Source organism: Loxodonta africana, chromosome 22 (genome assembly GCF_030014295.1).
Source record: "Loxodonta africana isolate mLoxAfr1 chromosome 22, mLoxAfr1.hap2, whole genome shotgun sequence".
Taxonomy (NCBI): Eukaryota; Metazoa; Chordata; class Mammalia; order Proboscidea; family Elephantidae; genus Loxodonta; species Loxodonta africana.
In genome coordinates, this window is record NC_087363.1 from 32,428,675 (window position 1) to 32,452,785 (window position 24,111).

At 51.5% G+C, this 24,111-nt stretch overlaps 1 protein-coding gene across 2 annotated transcripts in view; it reads right to left on the reverse strand.

Moving 5' to 3' along the window:
* Positions 1–3,287: 3,287 nt before the first annotated feature.
* The window catches only part of ALDH1L1 (aldehyde dehydrogenase 1 family member L1), a 53,618-nt gene continuing 32,794 nt past the window's right edge, over positions 3,288–24,111 (reverse strand). For both annotated transcript variants that reach the window (XM_010589915.3, XM_003409723.4), the window contains 9 exons: positions 22,469–22,574; positions 20,657–20,744; positions 17,443–17,536; positions 15,710–15,809; positions 14,188–14,286; positions 10,471–10,636; positions 7,623–7,728; positions 5,986–6,185; positions 3,288–3,592 (listed from right to left, as the gene is read on the reverse strand). In XM_010589915.3, the coding sequence (XP_010588217.1) occupies positions 3,537–3,592; positions 5,986–6,185; positions 7,623–7,728; positions 10,471–10,636; positions 14,188–14,286; positions 15,710–15,809; positions 17,443–17,536; positions 20,657–20,744; positions 22,469–22,574 (1,015 nt within the window). In that variant the 3' untranslated portion in view covers positions 3,288–3,536. The remainder of the gene's footprint in view (positions 3,593–5,985; positions 6,186–7,622; positions 7,729–10,470; positions 10,637–14,187; positions 14,287–15,709; positions 15,810–17,442; positions 17,537–20,656; positions 20,745–22,468; positions 22,575–24,111) is intronic.

The window sequence follows — 24,111 nt, forward strand, 5'->3', positions numbered from 1 at the left end:
ATGCTGGTTTGCTTCTATCATATTGACATTGTGAATTAGGTCGCTGATCAGGTTTCTCTCTCACTCTTGGCTGCTAGAGAGCTCTGAGCTAAATTGTGGTCCAACTTTAGAAGGGTATAAAATTTCATAGCATGCAGTTTGGGTATACCAATCCACTCCTGATCTTATCTACCTTACTCTTCTTTGCCACTATTCACTCCCCCATATTTTAATTTTGCTTATTATACTTGTAAACTGCTTTAAACTCTTTTGTTAGCATGATAAGATATTATAAATGCATTTAAAAATTACAAAAAAGACAGTGATACAAGTTTATTTCTCTTGTAGAATAGCCTGATGGTGAGTTGCTATACAACTCCATGATGTGGGCGATGAGCTTCCTCTCTGTGTGTTGCTTTCTTACCCCGAGTGTTCCCTCGTCTGCATGGTTAGAAAAGGCTCCCACCATATCTGTCAGCTCGGATTCCAGCCAGCCCAAGGGGAGAAAAAAGGGGAGCATGACAGCGTGATCCCCCCTTTAAAGAGATTGTCTCAAAAGTTGCACGTGTCTTTCCCACGCACTTCCACTGACTTGGTCACATGACCATACCTCACTGCAAAATAAGCTGGGAAATTTAGTGCCCAGGGAAAATGTGGGGGTTGTATGACTTAAGAAAGGTGCCCTGATGGCACAGTGGTTAAGCATTCAGGCCCTAAACAAAAAGTTAGCAATTCGAACCCATCCAGGTGCTCCACAAGAGAAGGAACTAGCAATCTGCTTCCTTAAAGATTACAGCCAAAAAAAACCCTATGGGACAGCTCTACTATGTCACAAGGGGTTATGATGAGTCAAAATTGACTCAACAGCACCTAACAACAACATGATTTAAGAACGAAGGGGACACAAAAATGAAAATTGGGAGATAACTAGTAGTCTGTGCTCCTTACTTTATACTTTGCAGATAATTCTTAAAGTGGGGAGAGAGAAAGCCAGGAGTCCAGTTTTGTACACCTAAGTAAGATGTCTCAAGTTCAGTTGTAATGGATCCCCTGGGTAAAACCAAGCTCTTTGTGTGTATGTCTGAAGAGAGGGAGAAAAACCTTTTTTGGCTTTATTGGGGCTTAGATGACCCTGTGTTTGAGTTGCTGCCTACTTTTCTGCCATGAACAGTTGTTTACAGGGAAGCCAGGGCTGACACTCAAAGACATCATATAGGCTCTTCACCTTGTGGTGGGAGCACCATGAAAAGAAGCTAGCCTCCCAACCCTTTACCTTCAAGTTGATTCCGACTCATAGCAACCCTATAGGACAGAGTAGAACTGCCCCATAAGGCTTCCAGTGCTGTAAATCTTTATGGAATAGCAGACTGCCACATCTTTCTCCCAGGGAGCAGCAGGTGAATTCCAACTGCCAATCTTTGGGTTAGCAGCTGAGTGCTTTGACCACTACACCAGGCTAAATTAACCCACTCTGCACTGTTGGTGCTCTGATCCTGGGGCTGTTAAAGACCAAACCACTTGATCTTGGGGAAATGGGTGATGCTGGCCTAACATGTTCTGATGTGACCACACTGCTTTAAGGGGAGTCTATCCCCCTACAGATAGGAGAAAGTTTCCTATTGAAGAGGTGGTCATCTCCACCATCGGTCACCATGGTGGAAGGTCAATCTGCGATAGAGCACAGGGGCTCTAAGGTGAAAAGAAGAATGTATTTTTTTCTCTGCTGTGGGCAACAAGAATTGGGACTGAACACACTAGGAATACTGCTAGGGGGATGGGGAGCTGGTGCCTGCCATGTGGAAGCAGGAGAGAAAATAGGTGAAAGAATTGTCTTCTAAGGAACCTGGATGTGATCTGGGCTTCAGGGCTTGAGACCGGCCATGTGTAGTAGGAGTTCTAAGTTTTTCCTGGACCTTTGAGAAGGTTTTGTTAAAAGTTGCGGCCTGGTCACAGCTGTACTTGGGGCATCGAGAACTTGGCCCATTCACACTCAGGGTGGGATAGCCATGAGGTGCAACGGTGGGGATGGGAGCAGAGTGCCCATAGGGTAGCCATCTCCACTAGACTGGCAGCAGCTAAGGCTTGAGAGGAGACCAGCAGTGAGTCCGTTTCCCAGGATGACAGAAAGAGAGAGCCCTGGGGACCCTGAAATAGTGGGGAACTCTGAGGTTGAAGCCCTTGAGGGATAGGATTTGCCATGTGGGGGAGACAGAGGATGCTTCTGGACAGGGGTGGTACAAGCAAAGTAGGGCCACAGACATGAGAAGGAGAAGGGCCTTCAGGAGAGCTATGGGAAGGGCGAGAGCCAAGCAGGGGGACCCCAAAATGCAGGGGAAACTGAGGCAGCAGCAGGTGAGTCGGGCTGCAGGGTGTGGGAGGACCCATGCATGGGGGGTGCCTTAGGAAGGGTGAGAGGACACAGGAAGGAGCGGAGACCCGCACCGGAGAAGACACTAAGGCACCAGCATCTGAGGGAAATCCACAGGAAAACACAGAAGACACCTGGCCAAGAACAAAGGCATGGCTGGTCTGAAGCTGGCAGCCTGGACCAAAGGCCTGGTGAAAGTGGCAGGACCCAGTGCTCCCTGAGTGGTGGCTGCAGGGCCTGCCAGGACTCTGATTTGCAGGAAGCTTGCCGTTGGTGCAGACAGGCCCACCTCTGTGGTGGCCACATCCAGCTTTACCTGTTCCCACTGTTGTGGCCCAATGTGGCTGCCTGTCATGGAAGGCTGGTATCTCCCTGGCCCTACCCTTGTCCTGCTCAGCCTCAGCCAGAGAGCTCCTGAGGGTGTGGCAGGCAGGCCTTTACCCCTTCTTGCCGCCTGGTGCCAGGGGTACTGCTCGGTTCTTCCTGGGGAAGAGTTCCTGCCCAGCTATGAGAGTGCAGCTCCCTGGAAGCCTCCAGTCCATGTGCCCTTGGGGTCACAGCCTCTGGCAGAGGTGCAGGGTCTGGTGATTCTGCCTGTGGGCATGATTTCAATGGGTCACCTTTGCTCAAGGGCTTCTGGAGGGCAGGGGTTGTGAACTGCTTTACCACCAAGGTTTTCCCTGCTCTCCTGCTTCCTTCCCCTTGAAGTTTCATAGGTGCTCCCCTACAGACCCCTGCACCCCAGCATCATCTCAGAGGCTGCTTTCTGGAGGTCTGAGCTGGCACACACCATTTCTGACTCTGTGTCTCCCCGGGAACCCTGGCTCTCTAAGGCCAAGCAACGTCACTGGTGGGCCTGGACCTCATTGGCCCCAGGGCGGAGGGAGAGCGACAGATACAGGCTGCCGTGGCCAGTACCTTCACTAATCTGGGCCATTCCTCACCTAGCCAGGGTGGCTTCTGGCTGGATGTGAGGGTGTCCTATGATGGGAAGATGGGAGGGTGTGGAGGTAGGAGGTTCCCGTGTGCCTCAGGGGCAGTGCTGGGCACCCAGGTATAGGCGAGAAGGCCATCTGGTCCCAAGGAGATGGCCCAGGGCTTTTCGTAGAGAAGGCAGGTCAGGCTGTGGAGGAGGAGGAGGAGGCAGACTCATTGAGGCGGGGCTACTTTCTCAGATGGAGATCTTTCTTCAGTACTCAAAGGTGACCGTCTTGATCCTCAGGTATTCATTGAGGGCCGCCTCTCCTGCAAGACAGCATACCATTGAGACCACCACCATGACAGCACCCCCGCTATGAGCCATGCATTGTTCTGGGTGCTGCACACAGATTGCCTCACTAGTACTCAACCCCACTCACAGATGAGAACCTGAGGCCTGGGAGGCCTCACCCAGGCCATCACTGCTGATAAGGGTGGAGCTGGGACACCAACTAGGGAACCACCCCAGACATTTCCTCAGCCCCAACCAAATCCTTCCAGATGGGGGCAGCCCATCAACCAGAGGGGAGTCAGGGGTCTGGTGTCCCCCTAATGCTCAGGCCAGCCCAAGCTTCTCTCCCCTTCAGCCTCTGCGCCCTGCTCCCTGCCAGCTAATTCCAGATCAAGCTGTGATATGAAAAGGCACCCTCACAGGGCTCCCGAGGCCCCAGAACTCAGCTGGGACATGTGGTTGCGCACTGGGCAGATGGCTGGGGACCGTGGGCCACCTGGCACCTGCCCCTCAGCTCTGACACCTACCACCCCCCAGCCCTGACACATCCTCTGCAGCGCTGGTATCTATCCTTAAGCCCTGGTATATCACTCCCAGCTCTGGCATCTAACCGCCAGCCCTGGTACCTACTCTCCATTGCTGGCACTTACCCCCCAGCCCTGGTACCCCCAGCCCTGACACCTCACCCCCAACCCTGACATCTCACACCCCAGCTTGGCACCTGCATGATAGCCCTGGCACCTAACCCCACCATTGAGACTTACCCCACCACTGACTCCTACCCCTAGCCCTGGCATCTACCTCCCAGCCCTGGTACCTCCCCCCCACCACTAGTACCTCCCCCTCAGCCCTGGCAACTTCCCCCAGCCCTGGCACCTCCCCTCAGCCCTGGTACTTCCCCCCAGTCCTGCCCCCCACCCCCAGCTCTAACACTTTCCCAGCCCTAACACATCCTCCCCCAGCCTTGACTCTTCCCCCAGCTGCAGCTGAGGCTGGATCTATGAATGATTCCCAAATGCTACTGCCAGCCATCATGCTCCCCCTGGGGTCTCCGGGCCTGTCCCAGGTGGGCTCCATTCCAAGGAGGCTGCTGGCTCTCTGCAGGACACAGGGGACTGGAGGGGGGAGAGAGCATGGGGGCTTGGGGAGTCATGAGTGACAGGGGTCAGGTCCTTGGGGCTTGGCAGCTGCAGCCTTTTCTGGATGACCATGGGCCCATGGATTCCCATAGTGGATGCCAGAGAAGTGGTCTGGGCGGAGGCAGGAGAAGGAGGTGGACAGAGCAGAAGAAGCCAAAGTGTCCAGTGTGTACATGGGTGTGTGAGGGCCTGGGTGGTGTGGATCAGGCATATGTGTGAGCCATGTCTCTGTGGCACATGTGTGTGGGCATGTGTACATTTCTGTATGGGCATTGTGTGCACAGGTGTTGGTGTGGTGTCAGGGTTCATCTGTTCATTTCGCAGGACCATTGGGGTTTTCTGCAGAGTTTGAAAGATGGGAGGAAGGAAATGACGTTGTGACTCCCCTTTGGCCCCAGCCTCAGCCTGAACCTTCCTGAGGTTCCTGAGCTGTCACAGGAGGTCTGAAGAGAGACACCAAGGCTTCCAAGAGGCAGCACGTGCCCCTCCCCAGACCTCGATGCCCTTGCCAGACTTGGCCATGAGAGCTGTGGGGGACCAGCCTCAGCTGGCGTGACTTCCAAGGTAGCAGGACAGGGAGGTCAGGGTGGGGCCTCAGTCATGGAGCAGCCTAAGAAGGAGGAATGCTGGAGCAGAGCTCTGCTTGGCAAACAGCACCAGGCAGGTGTGCACCCTGGTCTGTGCACCTCGTGACCCCCTGCTGCTGTGGCCTCTGTTGCTGGGGGCATTCACACTGCTTATCCATTCCTGGGGCCAATCAGCCGCCACGGCTTCCTATCACCTGGGGTGACCTCTAAGTCCCTGACCGTGGCCCCTAGGGCCTTCCATGACCTAGCCCCCCACTTCCCCAGCCTCCTCTGCTCCTACCAGTCCTTCCCTTCCCCAGTGTGCTCTATCTGCTGCAGCCTTCTCTGCTCCCCTTGGGACCTGTGTGGTGCCCTCTGCCAGGAGCCCTTTCCCAGCTCTATATGGCTAACTCGTTCTCATCACCCAGGGCTCAGCTCAGTTGTCACCTCTTGGAGAGGCCCCTCCAGCCACTACTCAACTCATCCTCCCAGTCTCTTTTCCCAGATCACTTGGTTTGGTTTTCTGCACTGCTCTCTCTAGAAGCATCTGTTCACTGATTTGACTATTGCTTGTCTCTCCTTGTAAAAAGGCACGCTGACAGCTGTCTTCTTTAACACTGCACCACTAGCACCTGGGAACCGTGCCTGGCAGAGTGGGCTTTAACAAATATTTGTTGAATGAATGAATGAATTAAAGCAGCCTTGCAGGCAGAATGAACTCACCCAGATCCTTGCCGAATCCAGACTGTTTGAAGCCCCCGAAGGGAGCGGCCACATCGGTCTTGTTATAAGTGTTGATGAACACTGTGCCTGCCTGAAGCTTGTCGCTGACATACAGGGCCTTGTTGATGTCCCTGGTGAAGACACCAGAGGCCAAGCCAAATTCCGTGGCATTGGCCCGAGACAGCACAGTGTCCACGTCACTGCAAAGAATATCCAGAAAGAAATCCCTGAGGGAGGTTTAGAGGCTCCAGCCCCTGGACCCAGGATGCTAAGCCCCACAAAGAAGCTGTGGTTCCCCTAGAGAGGCAGAAGGGCCAGCACGATCCTGTCCAAAGTTGAGCTCGGTCCACTGTAACTTTCCTGTCACAGAAGACTGGTCCTTGAGTCTTTAGGGAGAGAGGATAGGGGTCAGAGAAAAAACTTGCCAGGGTTAAAGTAAATATGGAGAAGAAAGAAGGGTGGAACAGAGAAGAATGAAGAATGAAAGCGAGGAGAGAGCGGTTACAAATCCACAAATGGACAGCACAGGACCCTTTGAGATAATCCAGGGCCAGCCCCTCCCTTCCCTGACAGGGAAATGGAGCCCAGGAGGGGAGCTGGGTGGATCTACATCCCATATACAAAGGCACAGAACTCAGGGCTGCCACAGGGCTGGGCACCTATCAAGAGACCATGTCCAAGGGGATGCCATCACATTACAGACACCAGAGGTATGAACACTTACCACACTATTCACTTGGTAGGTGGCAATAAAGTGTCATATTCTAATAAAGTCAGTGTATTATGATAATTTCAATAGTATTTTGACAGCTGAAAGTGAAGTATACTGAAGATAAGGTACCATTTATAACTTGCTCAAAGGCACAATATAGACAAGGGCCAGTCCTGAAGAATAATAGCCTGAGGAGAAGCTGGGGAGGGGGGCAGATGTGGCCACAGTCTTTGCTCCTCTCCCGATGGACACTGTTCACTCCCTGTGAGGCAGGGCTTGCCAGTAGAGCATGGTGGCAATGACGCTCTGAAATTTCTGAGGCTGGGTTGTCAAAAGCCTTGCAGCCCCCACCTAGACCACACCCTGTGGGGAGCCAGGTGCCATGTAAGCTATTCAGAGGCTGCCATGTGGGGGAAGACACGTGGAGAGGCCCTGAGGCTGCATGAGGGAGCTGCCCCAGCCATCCCAACTGAGGCCCAGACATGGCATGGAGGGAGACAGGTCATCCCACAAACTCTGGCTGCACCGAAGACCCTGAATTATATAAATAACTGTTGCTATTTCAAGCACTAAGTTTTGAGGTGGTATATTACGCAGCAACCCAACCCACTATGAGAGACACTGAGAAAAAAACAGGGAGAAAGCGGCAACATAAGAGGAGGTGGGAAGGAAATTGCCATTTGCTCACAGTGAAGAACTTTGAAGCCCTCTGAGTCATCGGGGGCTCTTCCTCACGGATATATCAAAGACCTCAGTGGTTAACACAGAGCTGATCAGCCCTCTGGGGGCCCAGGCTGCTTCCACACCCTCCGCCTTCCCCCACTCTGAGCTCTCCTCCTGGCCACATCATGGGCCACCTCCCAGAACTCACACTTAGACCCCAACAACATGTGGAATCTCAATAGACATAAGCAGGGTTCCTTACCCATCAGCAAACCGAGAGATGATCATGATGGGCCCAAAGGACTCCTCCTTGGCTACGAACATGTGGTCCTCCACATCAGTCAGCACGGTGGGCTCAAAGAAGAAGCCTGCAGAGGAGACAGAGGTGTGGGTGTGTGGGGTGTGGCCCTCCCCCGCCCAGCCTCCCTCTCACTGGGCAGCCACACACTCAAGGTGCTGACATCACACCTGTGAGGCAGTGACGTTCATGCCCAGGTATGTTATTTCATTTAATCCTCACAACTCTTGTAATTAAATGCTGTTGAGGAAAACGAGGCTAAAATTCACAAAGCTGGTAGACAGTAGAACTGAGATTTGGACCCAAGTCCGGTGCCAAAGCCCATAACTATGAAAAGACCTGAGTTCTATTCATGACTTTTAATCTGGATGAGTATCCATATGCCTTGGCTAGTGTAGACTCCCAGATAGCTCCTGTTGCGTCCCAGTACCACAGTCTATAGAGGAGATTGGTAGCAGAAGCAGAGCTGTGGACACCGGTCCTGACAGGCAGGACCTCATGGGACTGCTCCCTTCTTCCTGGAAACTGCAGACACCGGAAGCTGACACCCACAGGTAGAGGCGCTAGAGCCTTCTACCAGGATACAGCCTCAGGCTCTGGGATTTATATCCAGGCCCACCACCTCCTCCAGCCCTGCCTGCCAACCCTTACAGGCTGTGGTGGCTGGGGCAAAGCCATCTCTGAGGACAGAAATGTTTTCTGTGACAACTTCTTATCTAGACGCGGGGCCCAGAGGCCCTCGGAGAGCTTTCTGGACTGAGATTCAATTCTGTCTGACTTAGGGAAAACCAAGAGAAATGAAATTTTCTCTATCTCATTTTTAGAAAACAAAAATAAAAAAAAAAACTTTGTAATACAATTAATAAAACATTTTGTATTGTTCATATTTTTAAAACTACAATGTTTAAGATGTGAATTATGTACTAATACATGTTGGTTCGTGTAGTATAGCATTCACTCACTCAACAGTCATTCACTCCTGCCTTCTGAGTGCCAGTGGGGACCATGTGGCTGTTCTCTGTCCCTCCCCACCCATCCTCCACTCAGTCTGCCCTGCTCTGCACGCCGGGCTCCTGAACCTTCTGGCTTCTGGGTGAGTTTGGCCAAGAGGTGGCAGCCCCCATTCTACAGCTCTAACCCTTGAGGGGTTCCAGTGACTCCACTCCCTCCTCAGGCCTCTTCAGGGGATGGAAACAAGAGCCCACACTCTTCCTAGTACCTGGGGCCACACCATCCTATTAGTTCCCTTAACCCTGCTCATACCTCTGCATACAGTGCCTTTGTTATATTCCCTTCCATTAGCCTTGGCACCAGACTGCCCATATCCTGCTGCAACCCTGACAGAAACACTGCTCCTCGCCTAAGGGGGATTGTGGGGATAAAGAGTTGGAAACACAATGGTTATAAAAACCAAGAACCTAGGACAGAGGGGTGGACTGTGCTTGAGGGTATCAAGAAGACTTCTCCAAGGAGATGTCACTTGAGCTGAATAATGACTTGGAGTTTACCAGGTAGAGAAACAGAGAAAGGGTCTGATAAGCAGAGGAACGGCAAATGCATAGAGAGCCTGGAAACAGGAGAAGTACTCAGACAGAGAGTTAAATACAGTCAGAACACTGGCCAAGGGCAAACAAGTTAGAACCAGACCATAAAGGACGTGGGATGTGATGTTGAATAGTTTGAACTTGAGGCCATAAGAGCATGGGTAATTGTTACAGTGTTTTAACAATGGTGGAGATGAAAGTAGACCTCTGGCAGTCGCATAAATAGAGGATTAGAGGTTTAAGAGGTCACTCAGGAGGCTGCTGGAATGGCCCAGGCAAGCCAGGGTGCAGGGGAGCTGGTGTAATGGTGACAGGGATGTGAAAGAGGCAGGAGCCAAGAAACTGTTCTGGTTTTAACAGAATCAGGCAATCAAAGAAAAATGGTGGATCAAGGAAAGGGAGGAGTCTAGGATTCACTCTTTTTTTCCCTCCTTGGTTCCATCAAGTTGATTGTGCATCTACTCTGTGTGAGGCTTCATGTTAGGCACACAGGGTATATGGGGAAAAGAAAGAAGTGGAGCCTGCTCTGATGGAGTATACATTCTTACAAGGAGGAAACACAATAGTTCACTCCTGTGGCTCCTGTCTTCCGGCTTGGGTAACATGATTAGAGACAGGATTCTAGAGAAGCAGGTTTGTGTCCAGGGGCAGGATGGGATTGGGGGCACCGTGTGGAGGAGATGGATTTCTTATACTCTGAGTGTGAAGAGTCTGGGTGGAGGTGTCCAGTAGGCAGCTAACTATGTGGTCAGGAGGTCTGGGTGTGGTGGAGCCTAGAGGCATATATTTGGGAGAAACTGAGCCATGGAGAGCATGAGATCATCCAGGTAAAGTGTCTACCATGAGAACAGCACCAAGCGAAGGATGGATCTTTGGATATAACAACATTCAAGGGACAGATGCAGAGGGAGTTTCCAGCAAAGAGCAATTGATGAGAAGTAATGGCCAAAGAGGTTGGAAGAAAACCAAGAAATTAAGTGTCGTGGAATTCATGGGAGAACAGAATTTCTTGGATAGTAAATCAAAGCTCAAAACAATAAAGATGAAAATCAGCACTGAGTAAGATTTTCCATTTTGGTAATTTCACCTTGTTATTCCCATACCTGGGCCTGCCAGGCACCTATATATCCATGGTCTATCCCATCCAAGATCTCCAGGTGAGGCCTGGGTCCTGGGTGCCTGACTGTACGGGTACCCAGCCTTCAGAAATCTCACTGGAGCTGGGCAAGAAACCAGAGCCATTATACTTGCAGGCGTGTCCAACTGACCTGGCCGAGGGACTTGATTCCCACCACAGACCAGTGTGGCCCCCTCCTTCACACCACACTGGCAGTATTCAAGCAGCTTCTTGAGGTGGGCTTGGTGGTTCTGAGGCCCGTGGTTGGTGTCTCGGTCTAACGGGTTCCCAATCTTCATCTTCTTCACCTCTTCTACCTGTGGAAAGCCCCCCTTGTCAGCATCATTTCTGACAGTGGTCATCACCTGGCACCTCCCCCATTTCATGCTCTGGGACTGAGCACTGGCTCCTGGGAAGGTCCATACTCCCCATCCTGGCAGTCAGCACCTTCTGTAGCCTGGCTTTAAACCTGCCTTCCAGGCTTGTCTCCAAATATATCCTGTGTGCAAAGGTATAAGCACCCCCAAGAGAGACACAGCCTAGAGTCAGGTGACTGGGAAGTGGGGCTGGCCAGGGATGTGGATGAGTGGAGAAGAGAAGAAGGTGTCTATGACTGGTGCGCAGAGATGGGAGACGGTGTGGGTTTACACCCAGCTCCATGGAGTAGGGGCTCAGCCTGAGGGAGGTCAGAGTGAAAGAAAGTATCTGTACTGGGGGCTCTAGGATGAGCAACACCGTGGGGACAAAGAGGGACAAGGTAGAGTGGAGAGGAGAGGCCTGAGTCTGGATCTCACCCACTCTGCCTCCCATTTCTGCCTGCTTCAAAACCCATCTTCAAAGCCCCCTCCTCCAGGGAGCCTTCTGTCTTGCCTCAGCCAACACAAACATTAGGCTTTACTTCCTGTCAGCTAAAGATGCTGACCAGGGTCTCCTCAAGGGATGTGACAGAAGATATTACTTAACCGTTCTGGAGCCTGGAATGGGGAGAGTTACAGAATAAATTGAGACTTGGGAGGATGTGTGAGGAAAAAGCACTTAGGTGCACATAATCAGTGGGAGGCTGACTCTGAATCTTCCAGGATTCAGGCTAGAGACAGCCTCTCCCACTTCGCCATCTCTCTCCCAGGCTCCTTCCTCAGTTTCCTCCTACTTCCTGTATGAACTCACACAAGGTCATCTCTGCTGTCATTCAGGCCACACCACTATCAGGATTCAGTGGCCTCCTCCACTCTCACAGCAGGACCATTCTTTCCCCTCCCTACAAACCCTAATTTGATGCAGGAGGGAGCCAAGCACCCCAGGACCGCCTTCTGCCCCTTCCCACCAGGTCTTGTGGAAGGAGTCCCCATCCTGGTACCAAGCCCCTTGCTTGCTGTCTGTCCTCTGCCCCTGCCTTGGGGGCCCATGCTGTCCCCCAGGCTCCCCACGATGCAGGGAGCCCCTCACCCACTCTCCTGGATGCCTATCTCACTGTCTTCATCTGCCTTTTCCCTGAGAATTGTCCCTGGGATTCTGGCTCCTGCTGTCACCTGGCAACTCACTTGCAGACCCCTGAGGAGAACCACTGCCTGCCGAGCTCCAGTCTCACCCAACCACAGCCTGCTCAGGGACCACCTCTGTGCCTACCTTCTCTCCAACCAGCTCTGGGGTTGCCCTCAGGTCGAGCTCTGTGCTGCGCCTTGTCACAGAGACAGGATAGCTCAGCCAGGCTGGTCAACTCCCTAACTTTGGGAGGCTATAAAAATGGACACCTTTCTTTGCAGCTCCCCCATCAAGAGTTGGAGCCTATTTCTCCACTCCTTGAATCTGGTTGGCCTGTGGCTGGCTTTGGCAATACAATGTGGCAGCTTCTAAGCCAATGCCTCAAGAGGCCCTGAAACTTCTACTTTCAGTCCTGGGACCCCTGCCACTGAACAAATGGAGAAAGAAGAACCACATGGAACAAAATGTGCTGTCCCCATTGTTATGGCTTGAATTGTGTTTCCCAAAAAGATATGCTGAAGTCCTAACCCCTGTACCTGTGAATGTGACCTTGTTTGGGGAAATAATCTTTTTCTTTGCAGATGTTATCAGTTAACCACATCATACCAGAGTAGGGTGGGTCCTAATCCTAGTCCCTTCTTAAAAAACCAGCTGCTGTCAAGTCAATTACAACCCATAGTGATCCTATAGGACAGAGCAGAACTGCCCCATAAGGTTTCCAAGGAGCAGCTGGTGGATTCAACCTGCTGACCTTTTGATTCAAACAGTAGAGGCAGATGCATCCAGAAGCAGCAAAAAACTGCCAAGGATTGCTAGCAACTACCAGAAGCTAGGAGAGGTATGGACAGTTTGTCTCCCAGAGCCTTTGAAAGGAATCAGAAGGACTGATGTACTGGGTCTGGACTGCTAGCATCGAGAACCGTGAGAAAGTAAATTTCTGTAATTTTAAGCCACCCACTTTGTGGTATTTTGTTATGGCAGCTCAGGGAAACCAAGACATCACTGAGCCACTGAGACCCACCAGCCCCAGAAGACCTGGCCACTAACTGCAGGTGCATAAGCAAGGTCAGGGGGGTCAGGCACTAGCCCATAATCAAGCCAAAAACCAAACCCACTGCCGTTGAGTCAATTCCGACTCATAGCAACCCTACAGGACAGAGTAGAGCTGCCCCATAGGGTTTCCAAGGAGTGGCTGATGGATTTGAACTGCCGAGCCAGGAATAGTGAGCTAAACAAACAGCTGTTATTCCAAGTCACTAAGTTTTGAGGTAGTTTGTTACACAGCAAAAGCTAATTGTTACACGCCTTTCTAGAAAACCCTTCTTTCCACACTGCCTTTGTATTTTTGCCCATTATTCAAGCTCCAGTACCAAGCCCTCTTCTCAGGAGCTCTTTCCTAACACCCTCCCGCCCTAAGGACAGCTCAGAACAATGCTGTCTTTTTCCTGACCTCCTAAGCACATCTGCTGGAATCAGATTCTGCTCAGAGTTCCTCACCCCCTGGGGTCACTGATGGATCAGGGACCCACGTCATGTCAACCACCATCCTTCCCCACCACTTCTTTTCACAGAGTAGGTGGGGATACTTAGTTCCCTCTCTGGGCCTATGTTGTATGGATGTAAAGTTAGAGCCCCCACCATGTTTTGAGGCTGATTAGAAAGAATGAAGCCCTCCCATAGAGAAACTGAGGAGACAGACATTAAGGACATTCCTGGGATGTAGGTGAAGATTCACGGTCCCCGACACCAGCCTCACATGCTCTTCTGGGATTTGGTTAAATAAACCAGTAAATCCAGTGGGGATGCTGTTTGGTGCCCCACCCAGGTCCCCTTTACCTGTGGGGCCTCCCTCTCCCCCGGTGATGTGAGAATTCGTCTCTGGAGAATTGCCCTCCACCGATGGGTGCTCCCTCCTGCACTTGTGGACAGCCCATAGTCAATAACTGACTGATACGGGGAACAAAGGACAGGGCCTTGACCAAGGGGTATGCTCCTGCAGTGTAAGTCAGGCTCTGGAGCCCCAGTGGTTCTAGACTCACCTGAGACCATGTCCTTGCCTCTGCCTCTCTCCTGTCTTGTCCCACCTCACCCCCGCCCTCACAGGCCTCCCCAGGAGCTTGTTTGCACTTGCACCTCAATTTCTGTCCAGAGCCCCGACATAAGACATTCGCCTTTTGGTTACGTCCACTGGAGCTAAGTTGCTGTTGCTTGTTGAAATAATAAAGACTTAGAACAACTTCCCCCAGGGTCACCTGACCCTGGTGAACAGTGCTCCTGAGGGTGGAACACAAGCCCTCCTGCCCCAGCCCTCCCACCATGACCTCTACCTCAGGCCACTGTCCAGGTGAACCAGCAGCTCTGAGATCCTGCGGCAGGCAAGACTTACCACTTTCTGCACAAACTGGTCATGGATGGAGTCCTCCACGAAGAGCCGGCCAGCCGCAATGCAGTTCTCTCCTTTGTTGAAGAACACAGAGCTCATCCCCTGTGGTGCATGGGCATAGTGCTGGATTAGGGCCCCACATGGGCTCAGGGAACCCTTCTTACAGGGGAGGGTACGCACACCATGTGCTGACAACCCGCCACATACCAGGCTTGCTGGCACTGGCGTGCAGATGCCATGCAGGGCTCCCTTCACCCTGAGTAGTGGAACGAGAAGTGACAGGGTGCGGCTATGAGGCCACCTGCAAGAGGGCGGCAGAACTGAGCCCTGACCATCACTGTCCATGCTGTAGGGAATTGGGAACAGAGCCAGTGGACCCCAGGGCTGCTGCAGAGACCTCCGTGCACACTGGGTGAGCTTCCTGGAGTGGCCCACCATTTGTCAGCCTGAGGGGCCAAGGCCAGTTCGGTCATGGTGGGAGCAGCAGGGTGATGGACAGAGGGAGGGATGAAGGCAGGAAGGACACTCCGGTCCAGCAAGGCCTGAGGGAACCTCTTCAGGAGTCAGTCCCAGTGTCCTCTAAGAGGACCAGTGAGCTCAGGAGACCTGTCTGGGAAGTTGGGGAAGACAGAGCAGGTGGCTCTGGATGGAGTGGCTCTCCTGGAAGTGGGGACTGTGCAGCACCCCCATGACATGACCAGGCCTGTGGCTCAGGGCAGAGGTGCAGTGGTTTCAGCCTTGGCCCTGGGGCCAAGACCCTAGTCTTGCCTTCCTTGGTCTCCTCATCTATTGAGGCTGTGCTCCCTTTCATATCCACACCAGGGTGTCATATTGTCCTCCAAGACAGAGTGTGACTTGGGGAGGTAGGGTCTGTTGGGGCACGTGGTTGAACGTGGCCTTATTGGTTGACTCCAATAGGAGTGGAGAGAGGGACCAAAGCATAGTAAAAGCAATAACAGTGACGGTAAGAACAACGATTAACATGTATTTGGCCCTGCCATGGGCCAGGCATTGGCAGCCATATTTATTCATTTAGTCGCCATAACAGCCCATAAGGTTGTATGGTTATTACTCCTATTGTACAGGTCAGAGCACTGAGGCCAGAAAGGTTAAGTGACTTGTCCAAGGCTTCCCAGCTAGAAAGTGGGGGAGCTGATCAGGCGTGGGAGTGGGAGGACATAGGCAACAGAGTTGCTGTTTGTAGTCCTGCTCAACATTCTGGCTTGCTTTGCTATGGGACAGAAAGTGTCACCATATTTGTTTCAGAACAGAGCACCATGGTTTATGTGTCCCATTTCCAGGGACTGTGTCTGATTCAGGGATTTGTACATCTTGGGGATTACTTTTTGGAGGGACACATGTCATTCCTTGCTTCGTGGCCCCCTTCCTACCATGCTACTCTTGTGGTGACCCCACGGGCTATTTCACATTTGAGGTTTTGTGGAATGTGCCAAGTTTTATTGTGGAATCAGAGAAAGGTGCACCACCCCTCCACCCAGTCGGCCTCCTCCAGGCCTGCCCTCACCATCTGCACAGCCTTGTTCAGGTCACAGTCAGCAAAGATGATAAGGGGTGACTTTCCACCCAGCTCCAAGGAGACCTTCTTCACGTTACTTAGGGCACAGCTGGAAGGAGCAGAGGGATTGGTGTGGGATGAGCTCAGGAGGCCTCCCAGGTGGAGACCCCAGGGCAGATCCACAGTATGCTTCAGAATGGAGGGAGTCAGATGGAAACTGGCCACCACACCCCCAGTGCCCTCCCTTCCTCTGTCACTGCTGATTTCCCCTTCCCTCTCCCCTGGATCACTCTTTCCCCACACCCAGGTATGCTCCCAACTCAGGGCCTTGCTCTTACTGCCCCCCTTCCCACTCTGCCTCCCCCCATCCCTCTTCATCTGAATGGCTCTTCCCTCAAATGCCTGCACACCTCAGCTCCTTGCTTCCTTCACATTTCTGCTCAAGTATCACCTTCCCAGGGTGCCTGCTGTGTTTCCCACCTCCCTCCACTGCATACTTTCTCCCCTGTTCCCTGAGCTGGGTGTGCATTTATTGTCTGACTCTTAAAAAAAAAAAAATTTTTTTTTTCTCCCTATGCTTGGGTGTCATCCCCCAGGGCAGGGCTGTGTCTCTGTTCCTCCCTGCTGTATTCCTAGGGCCCAGAACAGCGCCTGGCATGCAGCTAGCATTCAATAAATGTTGCTGGATGGAAAACTCAACAACAGAATCATCACCCAGTTGTTGCAGCCGTGATGGTTGCAAAAGCTTCATTGTCTCATTTGTAGAAAGAGGCTGGAGTTTCCTTCACGACACATCAACAGGCAAGAAATGCACTTTAAACTGTCTTCTGAGGGGTGCTCTGTCACCCGGCCAGCACTGGCTTTGGGGGGCACACATGGGGAGGGGCCTCTGCTCAGGAGGCCTTGGCTCCCTGATTCTGAGAAGATGAAGCTACAGAGCCTCCCAGCTGCCCTACTTCCTCCTCTTCTTCTGCTATGCAGACCAGAGCCACAGAATCCAGCAAACTACTTTCACTGAACTGATGGGGAAACTGAGGACTGGAGAGGAGGTGACTTGGCTCAGATCACATCCTGAATGAGCGACAGAGGCAGAAGTATAACCCCAGTTGTTGAGGCCAAAGTCCCAGGAATAAAAGATGAGATGTTCTAGATCAGTGCTGCTCAATCACAGGTGAAATTGACTTTAATAATATATTTTATATAACTCAATATATAAAAAAGTTATCATTTCAACTTGAATCACTATAAAAATCATTAATGAAATACTTAACATTTTTTTTCATGCTAAATTTTCAAAGAAGCCCTGATGGCACAGCAGTTAAGAGTGGCTGCTCACCAAAAGGTTGGCAGCTAGAATCTATCAGCTGCTCCCTGGAAACTCTGTGGGGCAGTTTTACTCTGCCCTATAGGGCCGGTATGAGTCAGAATTGACTCATTGGCAATGGGTTTGGTTTTAAGTTTTCAAAATCTGGTGTGTATGTTACACTCACAGTCTCGTGGATCCATGCACAGACCCTCATTGATCTCATTGTGATCCTCAGAGCAAGCAGCACAGGCCTCACCAAAGAGCTTGCAAGAAATGCAGAATCTCAGCCCTCACACCACACAGAATCTGCACGCATTCAAGTTTGGGAAGCACAATCCAGATCACATGACGACATTATCCACTTCCAGACACTGTAACCCGAGGTCAGAGTTTCTAGGGCCAAGCATGGCCTCTCCCCACTTCCCCAGGCACATACCTTTTCATGATATGCTTTCCCACCTCTGTGGAACCTGTGAACCCAATTTTCCTCACATCAGGATGGTCCGAGAGTCTCTGGCCAACCAGGGAGCCTGTGGAGTAGGGGTGGGCGGCAGTTAGGGTGGCCTTCGTTGTGCTGGGTGGGGAGGCGTGTGCCCAGCCCTCACATGTGCATGCTCAGAGGGCCAGAGCTCTGCTGTGCTTCTTGGGCCTAGTGCCATTGAAGCATATGGCTCGTTGTTCCCCACGTGACTTCCCACCTACTGGGGAGGTCACACAGTCTTTCTGCTCTCAGGGTCCCCAGCAGAGACACAAGGATGCCTGGCCAGGCCTATGGGGAAGTGGTGTCCTGAGCATCACAGACTACAAAGGCCTATCCTCTCGGGTTGAGCCTGCCTGGGAGAGGAGTGGGCCTTGGGAAGCTTGGCTCATGACCCATCCCACCCCATGCCCCCCTCAGGCCACTCAGTGCCCTGCACACCCCCCACCACCCCACGAGGCTAAATCCTGTCCAGCTCTCAGGCCTCAATTTCAATGCCACTTCAGGGCGGGCTTCCCTGGCATTGCCTCCACGTAGACTCAACACCTCCTCTGATTTAATCTTTCCCTTCTGATAACTCTTTCCTCTTTTGGCTTCTGCTTCTGTACTCTCCTTATTTCCCACCTACTTCTTGACTCCCTTTTTCCATCTCATTGCTCATTGCTTTTCCTCTATCCAACCTTAAAATACCCAAGTGTTCCTGCTCCATCCTGGGCCCTCTTCTCAATTACACTGTCTCTTCAGCTGATCTCAGCCAGGCCCAAGTCTTCAAATAACACCTTTATGCACTCATCCCCTAAATCTGTAGCTCCAGCTAAGCTCCACTGGGATCCAGGCCAGTTGTCAGTGTGGTACAGAAAGGCAGCGCAGGCCTCACCCAAGAACTTGCCCACTTGACATCTCCACTTGAATGTCTTCAAATTCAACGTACTTGAAATTGAAGACTTAGTCTTTTCCTCACACCTGATCCTCCTCTAGGGCTCTCCATTTCAATAAAACAGGCCCTCATGTTAAGAACCTGGGAGTCATTCCTGACACCTCACTTCCCACGTCCCATTAACCAGCCAGTCCTGGTGCTCCTATCTCTATCTGTTCCCTCCATCTCCACGGTTCCCCCAAGCCCAAGCTTTTAAAACTGCACGTGCCCAGGCCCAGCCTGTGAAGGTTCTGTTTCAGTAGGCTTGGAGTGGGACCTTTCCATCCTCTGTCTCTAGAAATTTAAAGCTCAACAAGGGATTCTGACACTAACCCCATTCCACTACCTCCCTGTTAAAAATAATTGTTTTAGGCTATCTAAAAAATGTTTACAGAAAAGTATCGCATATCAGATCATAAGGAAATTCTCCATTTTAGAAAGCAGAAATTTTACAGGCTGTAGGGTCTCTATGGGTTGGAATTAGCTCGATGGCAATGACATAATAAAATCTCTGATCATGGTATAATAAAACTATAAGAGCAAAATTATAGACAAACGAACAAAAAAACACTAAGAAATGTTTTAATCTCCTTTCTTACTGGGTCAGAGAAGAGATCCAAAATACAGTTGAAACATCTTATTTAGAAATAACAAAAACATGAGCACAATCTATTCAAAAGATGTGATGTAGGAGTGCACTTCAGAAATGCCAATGTGAGGAGCCCCAGGGAAGCAACTACATAACTGGTGAAAATGACAAAAATACAACAACCATTTAAAGTCTCCGGAAATTGTCCTAAGGGCATATAGCACATGAAGAAACATTTATTCAAGAAAATCTCCTATATCTAGGTAAGAAGACTGAGAGTCTGTGGCACTTGAGCCCCTACCTGCTCCCTCCCCGCTGACCACCTTTTTCCTTTGCAGCTGGAAGGAAGCTTCACTCCAGGAAGGTGTGGACAAGAAGATAGAGCCCCTTCTCCCCTCAGATCCCAATCAAGAGATATGATATCTCACCAGGAGGGGCAGTTGCAACTCCCAAGTTGCATAGGCTAAATTTCTGATGAGTATGGCTGAGATTTGGGGAGGGGAGTTCCCTTCCTCTACATACAAGTCCGAGGCTCTACCCCTGGCACAGCAGGCTGAGAATACTGGGATTTCATCAGCCTAGCACTTGATGTTCATAGGGCTCAGTGCCCAAAGAGTGGCTCAGAGATTTTACCCAAAGGGAGAGGCTGCTGGAAAGAACTGAGAGCTCTCCTCAAAGGAACTGCCTTCATTTGAAACTGAGGGGAAGTTCAAGTCCAAGGGCACTCTCAAAAACAATGGAGATTTGGGGGTAAGCAATTAAGAGGAGCTGGTATCTATGAGAGCAAGAAATTAAATCAAAACAGACTTTAAAACAAAACAAAAAAATTACTAGAGATAAATAGGGACATTTTATAATGATAACAAGGTCAATCAAAGGTAAGAGGTGTCACCAAGGCTCTCTAAATGCTTTCCTTATTTAAGCCATAAAAAAGAAAAATCAATGATCTAAGCTTTCCACTCAAAAATGTACCAAAAATAAAATAAAACAAACGCACAGGGACTCAGTAGGTAAGGGAATAATAATGATAAAAGCAGAAAAAATAAAAACAAAACAGATAAACAATAAAAAAAGGAACGGGTAAATTAACCCAAAAGCTGTTTATTTGTTTTGGGGGGCACAAAAAAGAAATTTAATCAATTTAAAAAAGGAGAGAAAAAAATAGACAGCATAAAGGATATATCTTAACAATCAGAAGGAGAGTAAAAAAGATCAACATATTATAAAAATTATTATACACAACTCTATGCCAATATATTTAAAAAACTACACACAAAAAAAAAAGAACAACTCTTCCCATACACTGGACCACTAACCATGGAAGAAACTACGAAAGCAATTAACATACAACCTTTCCAAATGCTCTAAGCCTAGAATGTTCTACAGTTAAATCCTCTCAGATTTTCAAGGGCAGATTATTCCAAAGATAGGTAATTTATTCCAGAGCATACATATGCATACAAAAAATGAGAAACATTCGGGGATTTGTTCCCACCATGGGTGAGGTCCTCCTTCTCTATTAGGTTGGCCAACTCCACTGGCTTTGTCCCAGGTTGCTGGGCCCTCAAGGTAAGGTACCCAGCAGGCCCTGTTCTGACCCAGTGTACCTGCCTTCATCTGGAGCCCTAGATCCCCCTGACACCCATGCTCCCACCCACAGCCTTTACCAGATCCAGGGAGGATGTTGATCACGCCCTTGGGGATGCCAGCCTTTACTGTCAGCTCTGCAAACTTCAAGGCCGTGAGTGGGGTCACCTAGGAAAAGAAAAGGAAAGAAGATTGGGTAAAGACAGACTGATTTAGAAGCAGAGCTCTGCCTTCCCTCCCTGCCCAGTCCTCTCCCAGCAGCCTCAGTAGCAAGCAGGGAGAAGCAGCTATGGACTGTGGGCCCAGGGAGCACCCCAGAGAGGGCTTGTCCACGCCCCACCAGATTGTCGCACTGCCAACCCAGCCAGCTTCCCCCACGGCTCCAGCTGGGAGCTGGGGACAAGGGCCAACTGATCTGTGGTGGCTTTCTAGCTTCTTTCTCATCATTGGACTCCAGCCCCTTGGCCAGGCCTTAGCCCCTTCCTTCACAGTGTTCATTTCTTCTTCATCTGCTCACACCAAGCCCTCAGGGAGGGCAGAGTCCAGTAGGAGCTCCTAAGCAGGGCTCAGAAGTCTGCCGGCTGACATCCTGTAGGGAGCTTTCCTTCTCTCCCCTCTCAGAAAAGCCAGCCTTCTCCTATGAGAATTGCCAGCACCCTGGTGTGAGATGAGGCCTTCGGGATATGGGTACTGCCTAGCTGCCACCACCCACTGAGTTTGGGAGAACCCCCAATGCCAAGGCAGGGCTGCCTCTCTCTGTGTCTGCGTGTGATTCTTATTACTCCCGGGCATGGAAACAAAACGGAGTTGTTCCTCTGCTACTCAAACCACCCAACAATGTTTTCCCTTTGGCTCTATGTGCCCAAGTGCATTTCCTTATAAAGACTAGGCTGTGCTTTCCCACCAAGGCCTTCAGGCTGGACGGCCGACTTTGTGGAGCATTTGGTCTCTGAATCCAAATAAGAGGTGACAGCACCAGCTTTATTAATAGAATACTCTGGACTGTCTTAGAGAGTGTGGCCAGGCAGGCACATCAGGCAGGGCTCTACTCTCTCCAGTTGGGAGTGCTGGTATCTGGGGAGGAACCTCTGCCTCTACTCACCCAAGCAGGCACAAGCCAAGGGTGGCTAGCCTCAGTGACGTCACTATGGGGGAGTGGGGAGGGGGGTGCAGACCGCACCAGGTGACACTGTCAGGGGGAATGACCCCAAAATGACTGTCTACAAAATTTTTGTTCAGGGTTTCCACCGTGCAGCCCAGGAGGAGGCGGTGAGGCCTATCGGCCACTCAAGGGGGTGCCTGCAACGCTCATGGCCCCTTCTGCCCAGTGGTGCCCCAGAGCTGCCCTCAAGGTGCCCCCACAAGCCCCACACCCCACGAAGTGCGAAGCTGTGCTCCAACACTGCCCTCGGACTCTGCGTGTAGAGGGTAGGCGTCAGCCCATGCTCCTACGTGCACCCCAACTCGTGCCGGCTCTATGCTGGCTCACCCAGCCTCGTTCCAAGCCCGGGGTCCCCCAGGCACTCTGTTCCTGGCCCGCGCCCCCAGCGACGATCCCTGCTGGTGCCAAGAGAGTAGGCCCATGGGGGAATGTGACACCGTAAGTTACCACACTAGGTGACCCCAACCCTAGTGACTCTACTGGCGAGGCCCTCTCAGCTACCAGGGCAGGAAAAACACCCTGCTAGCATATAGGTAGCTCCAACTTTTAACCAGTGCCATGACTGCCCACTGGGAAGGCCAGCTGTGATCAGTAGTCCCCTTCACCCCTTGGGGAGAAACCAGTATTGAGGTGGGCAGAGGGACCGGAAAATCCCTTCTGTTATCCCCTTTTAGGGTGAGTTCCTAATGCTCTCCCAAGCCAGGACCCTGTCCAGATGGCCCAGACTCACCTGGGCAGGCTTGATCACCACGGTGTTCCCAGCAGCCAGGCAGGCAGCAGTCTTCCAGGACAGCATCATGAGTGGGTAGTTCCAGGGGATGATAATGCCGCAGACCCTGCCATACAACAGGCCAGACGACCCACTGTCAGAGCCAAGGTCCCGTGGGAGACCCTTCATTCCTGCCTTTTCAGTCTGTGGGAATTAATCTGGCAGAAGCGCCTGTCCTAGTAGGACATGATGGCATGGGTCATTGAACAGGCATTTTCTCACAGAGTTGGTGAGACCTGTCTCAGGGTGCGGCTTGGTTGGTGCTGCACCAAGCAAGATGAGGGAGAATGAGCAGTAGGTTGGCATGGGTGAGGGCTTGGGAGAGGGTCCAGGGTTATATCGACTGGCCAGGCCAGCCTGGCAGGGGTCCTCCTGAGGTTAGGCCAGGGGCCACTCATGCGGAGAGGAGAATGGATGGAGTCAGCTCGGAAGGTGGATCCGGCTGGCTCTGCTTTGCAATGAGAGAGGCACCCAGTCTTCCAGCACCACCCCCTGGTCCCAGAGGCAGCTTCTGGCTGGGCCCTGTGGGCCTCCTACTCAGAGCACTATGGAGTAGAAGAGAGGCCCCATCAAGGTCCTGGGGCGTGGGGGGATCTAATGGTTAAACCTGTGTGGCTTGATCCTGTGTGGTCCTGCATTTCCCTAACCCTTACAGAATGGGACGATACAAGTAGCTATCTGTAAGATTGTTTGGACAATTAAATGAGATAACGCGCACGGGAGCTAGTCATGGAGTATGCTATTGCTTTCAACATCATCATCATCATCAGATGTTTCCTAAAAAGATGAGTTCTTAGCTGGGTCCAGGCAGTGGGAAGATCATGTGCAAAGACCCAAGGGCAAGGAGGAGCACTTTGAAGCATCACAGCCAGGTGGGAGAGATGAGGCCGGCAGGGAAGTCACAGACTGATCCTGTTGGCAGGAGGGACAGCCTGGGCACTTGCACGTTACCCTGGGAGCCATGAGGAGCCACCAAAGGGTCTGAAGAAAGCCGCCCTCCCATGCCCCCATAACCACCCAGCAGACCCATAAGGGACAGGACTGGCAACAGGAGCAGAGCACAGGCAGCTGAAAGTGAAGGCCCTGATGCTCCCAGAGCAGTGGAGTTGAGGGGGATGGGCATAGGGGGCTTCAGAGAGAAAATGTTTCAGAGGCATCCCACCAACGTGGGGCAGGGTCTGAGCCACCTGGATCTGTGGAGCTTGCCCTGGCACAGGGTCCAGGCCCGGGAGGGTATGAGATACAGGGACCGGAGGAATAAACCCTGGCCAGGCTGCCATGGGAGTCTCTGGGTTATGCAAATGGTTAAGGTGCACTGATGCTAATCAAAAGGCTGGAGGTTCCAGTCAGCCCAGAGGTGCCTCAGAAGAAAGGCCTGGTAATCAATGTCTAAAAATCAGCCACTGGAAACCCTAGGGAGCACAGCTCTACTCTGACGCATGTGGGGTCACCATAAATCAGAATCCGTTCAGTGGCAACTTTGTTTTTGGCTAGGCTGTTATGAGAATTGCTTTCCTTACTCCTTAGCCTCACTGCCACATCTGTTCTCAGGGGCTCTTCTTGGTCAGAAACCTTGCAGCTCTGGCTCTCCAGGGGATCGAGCT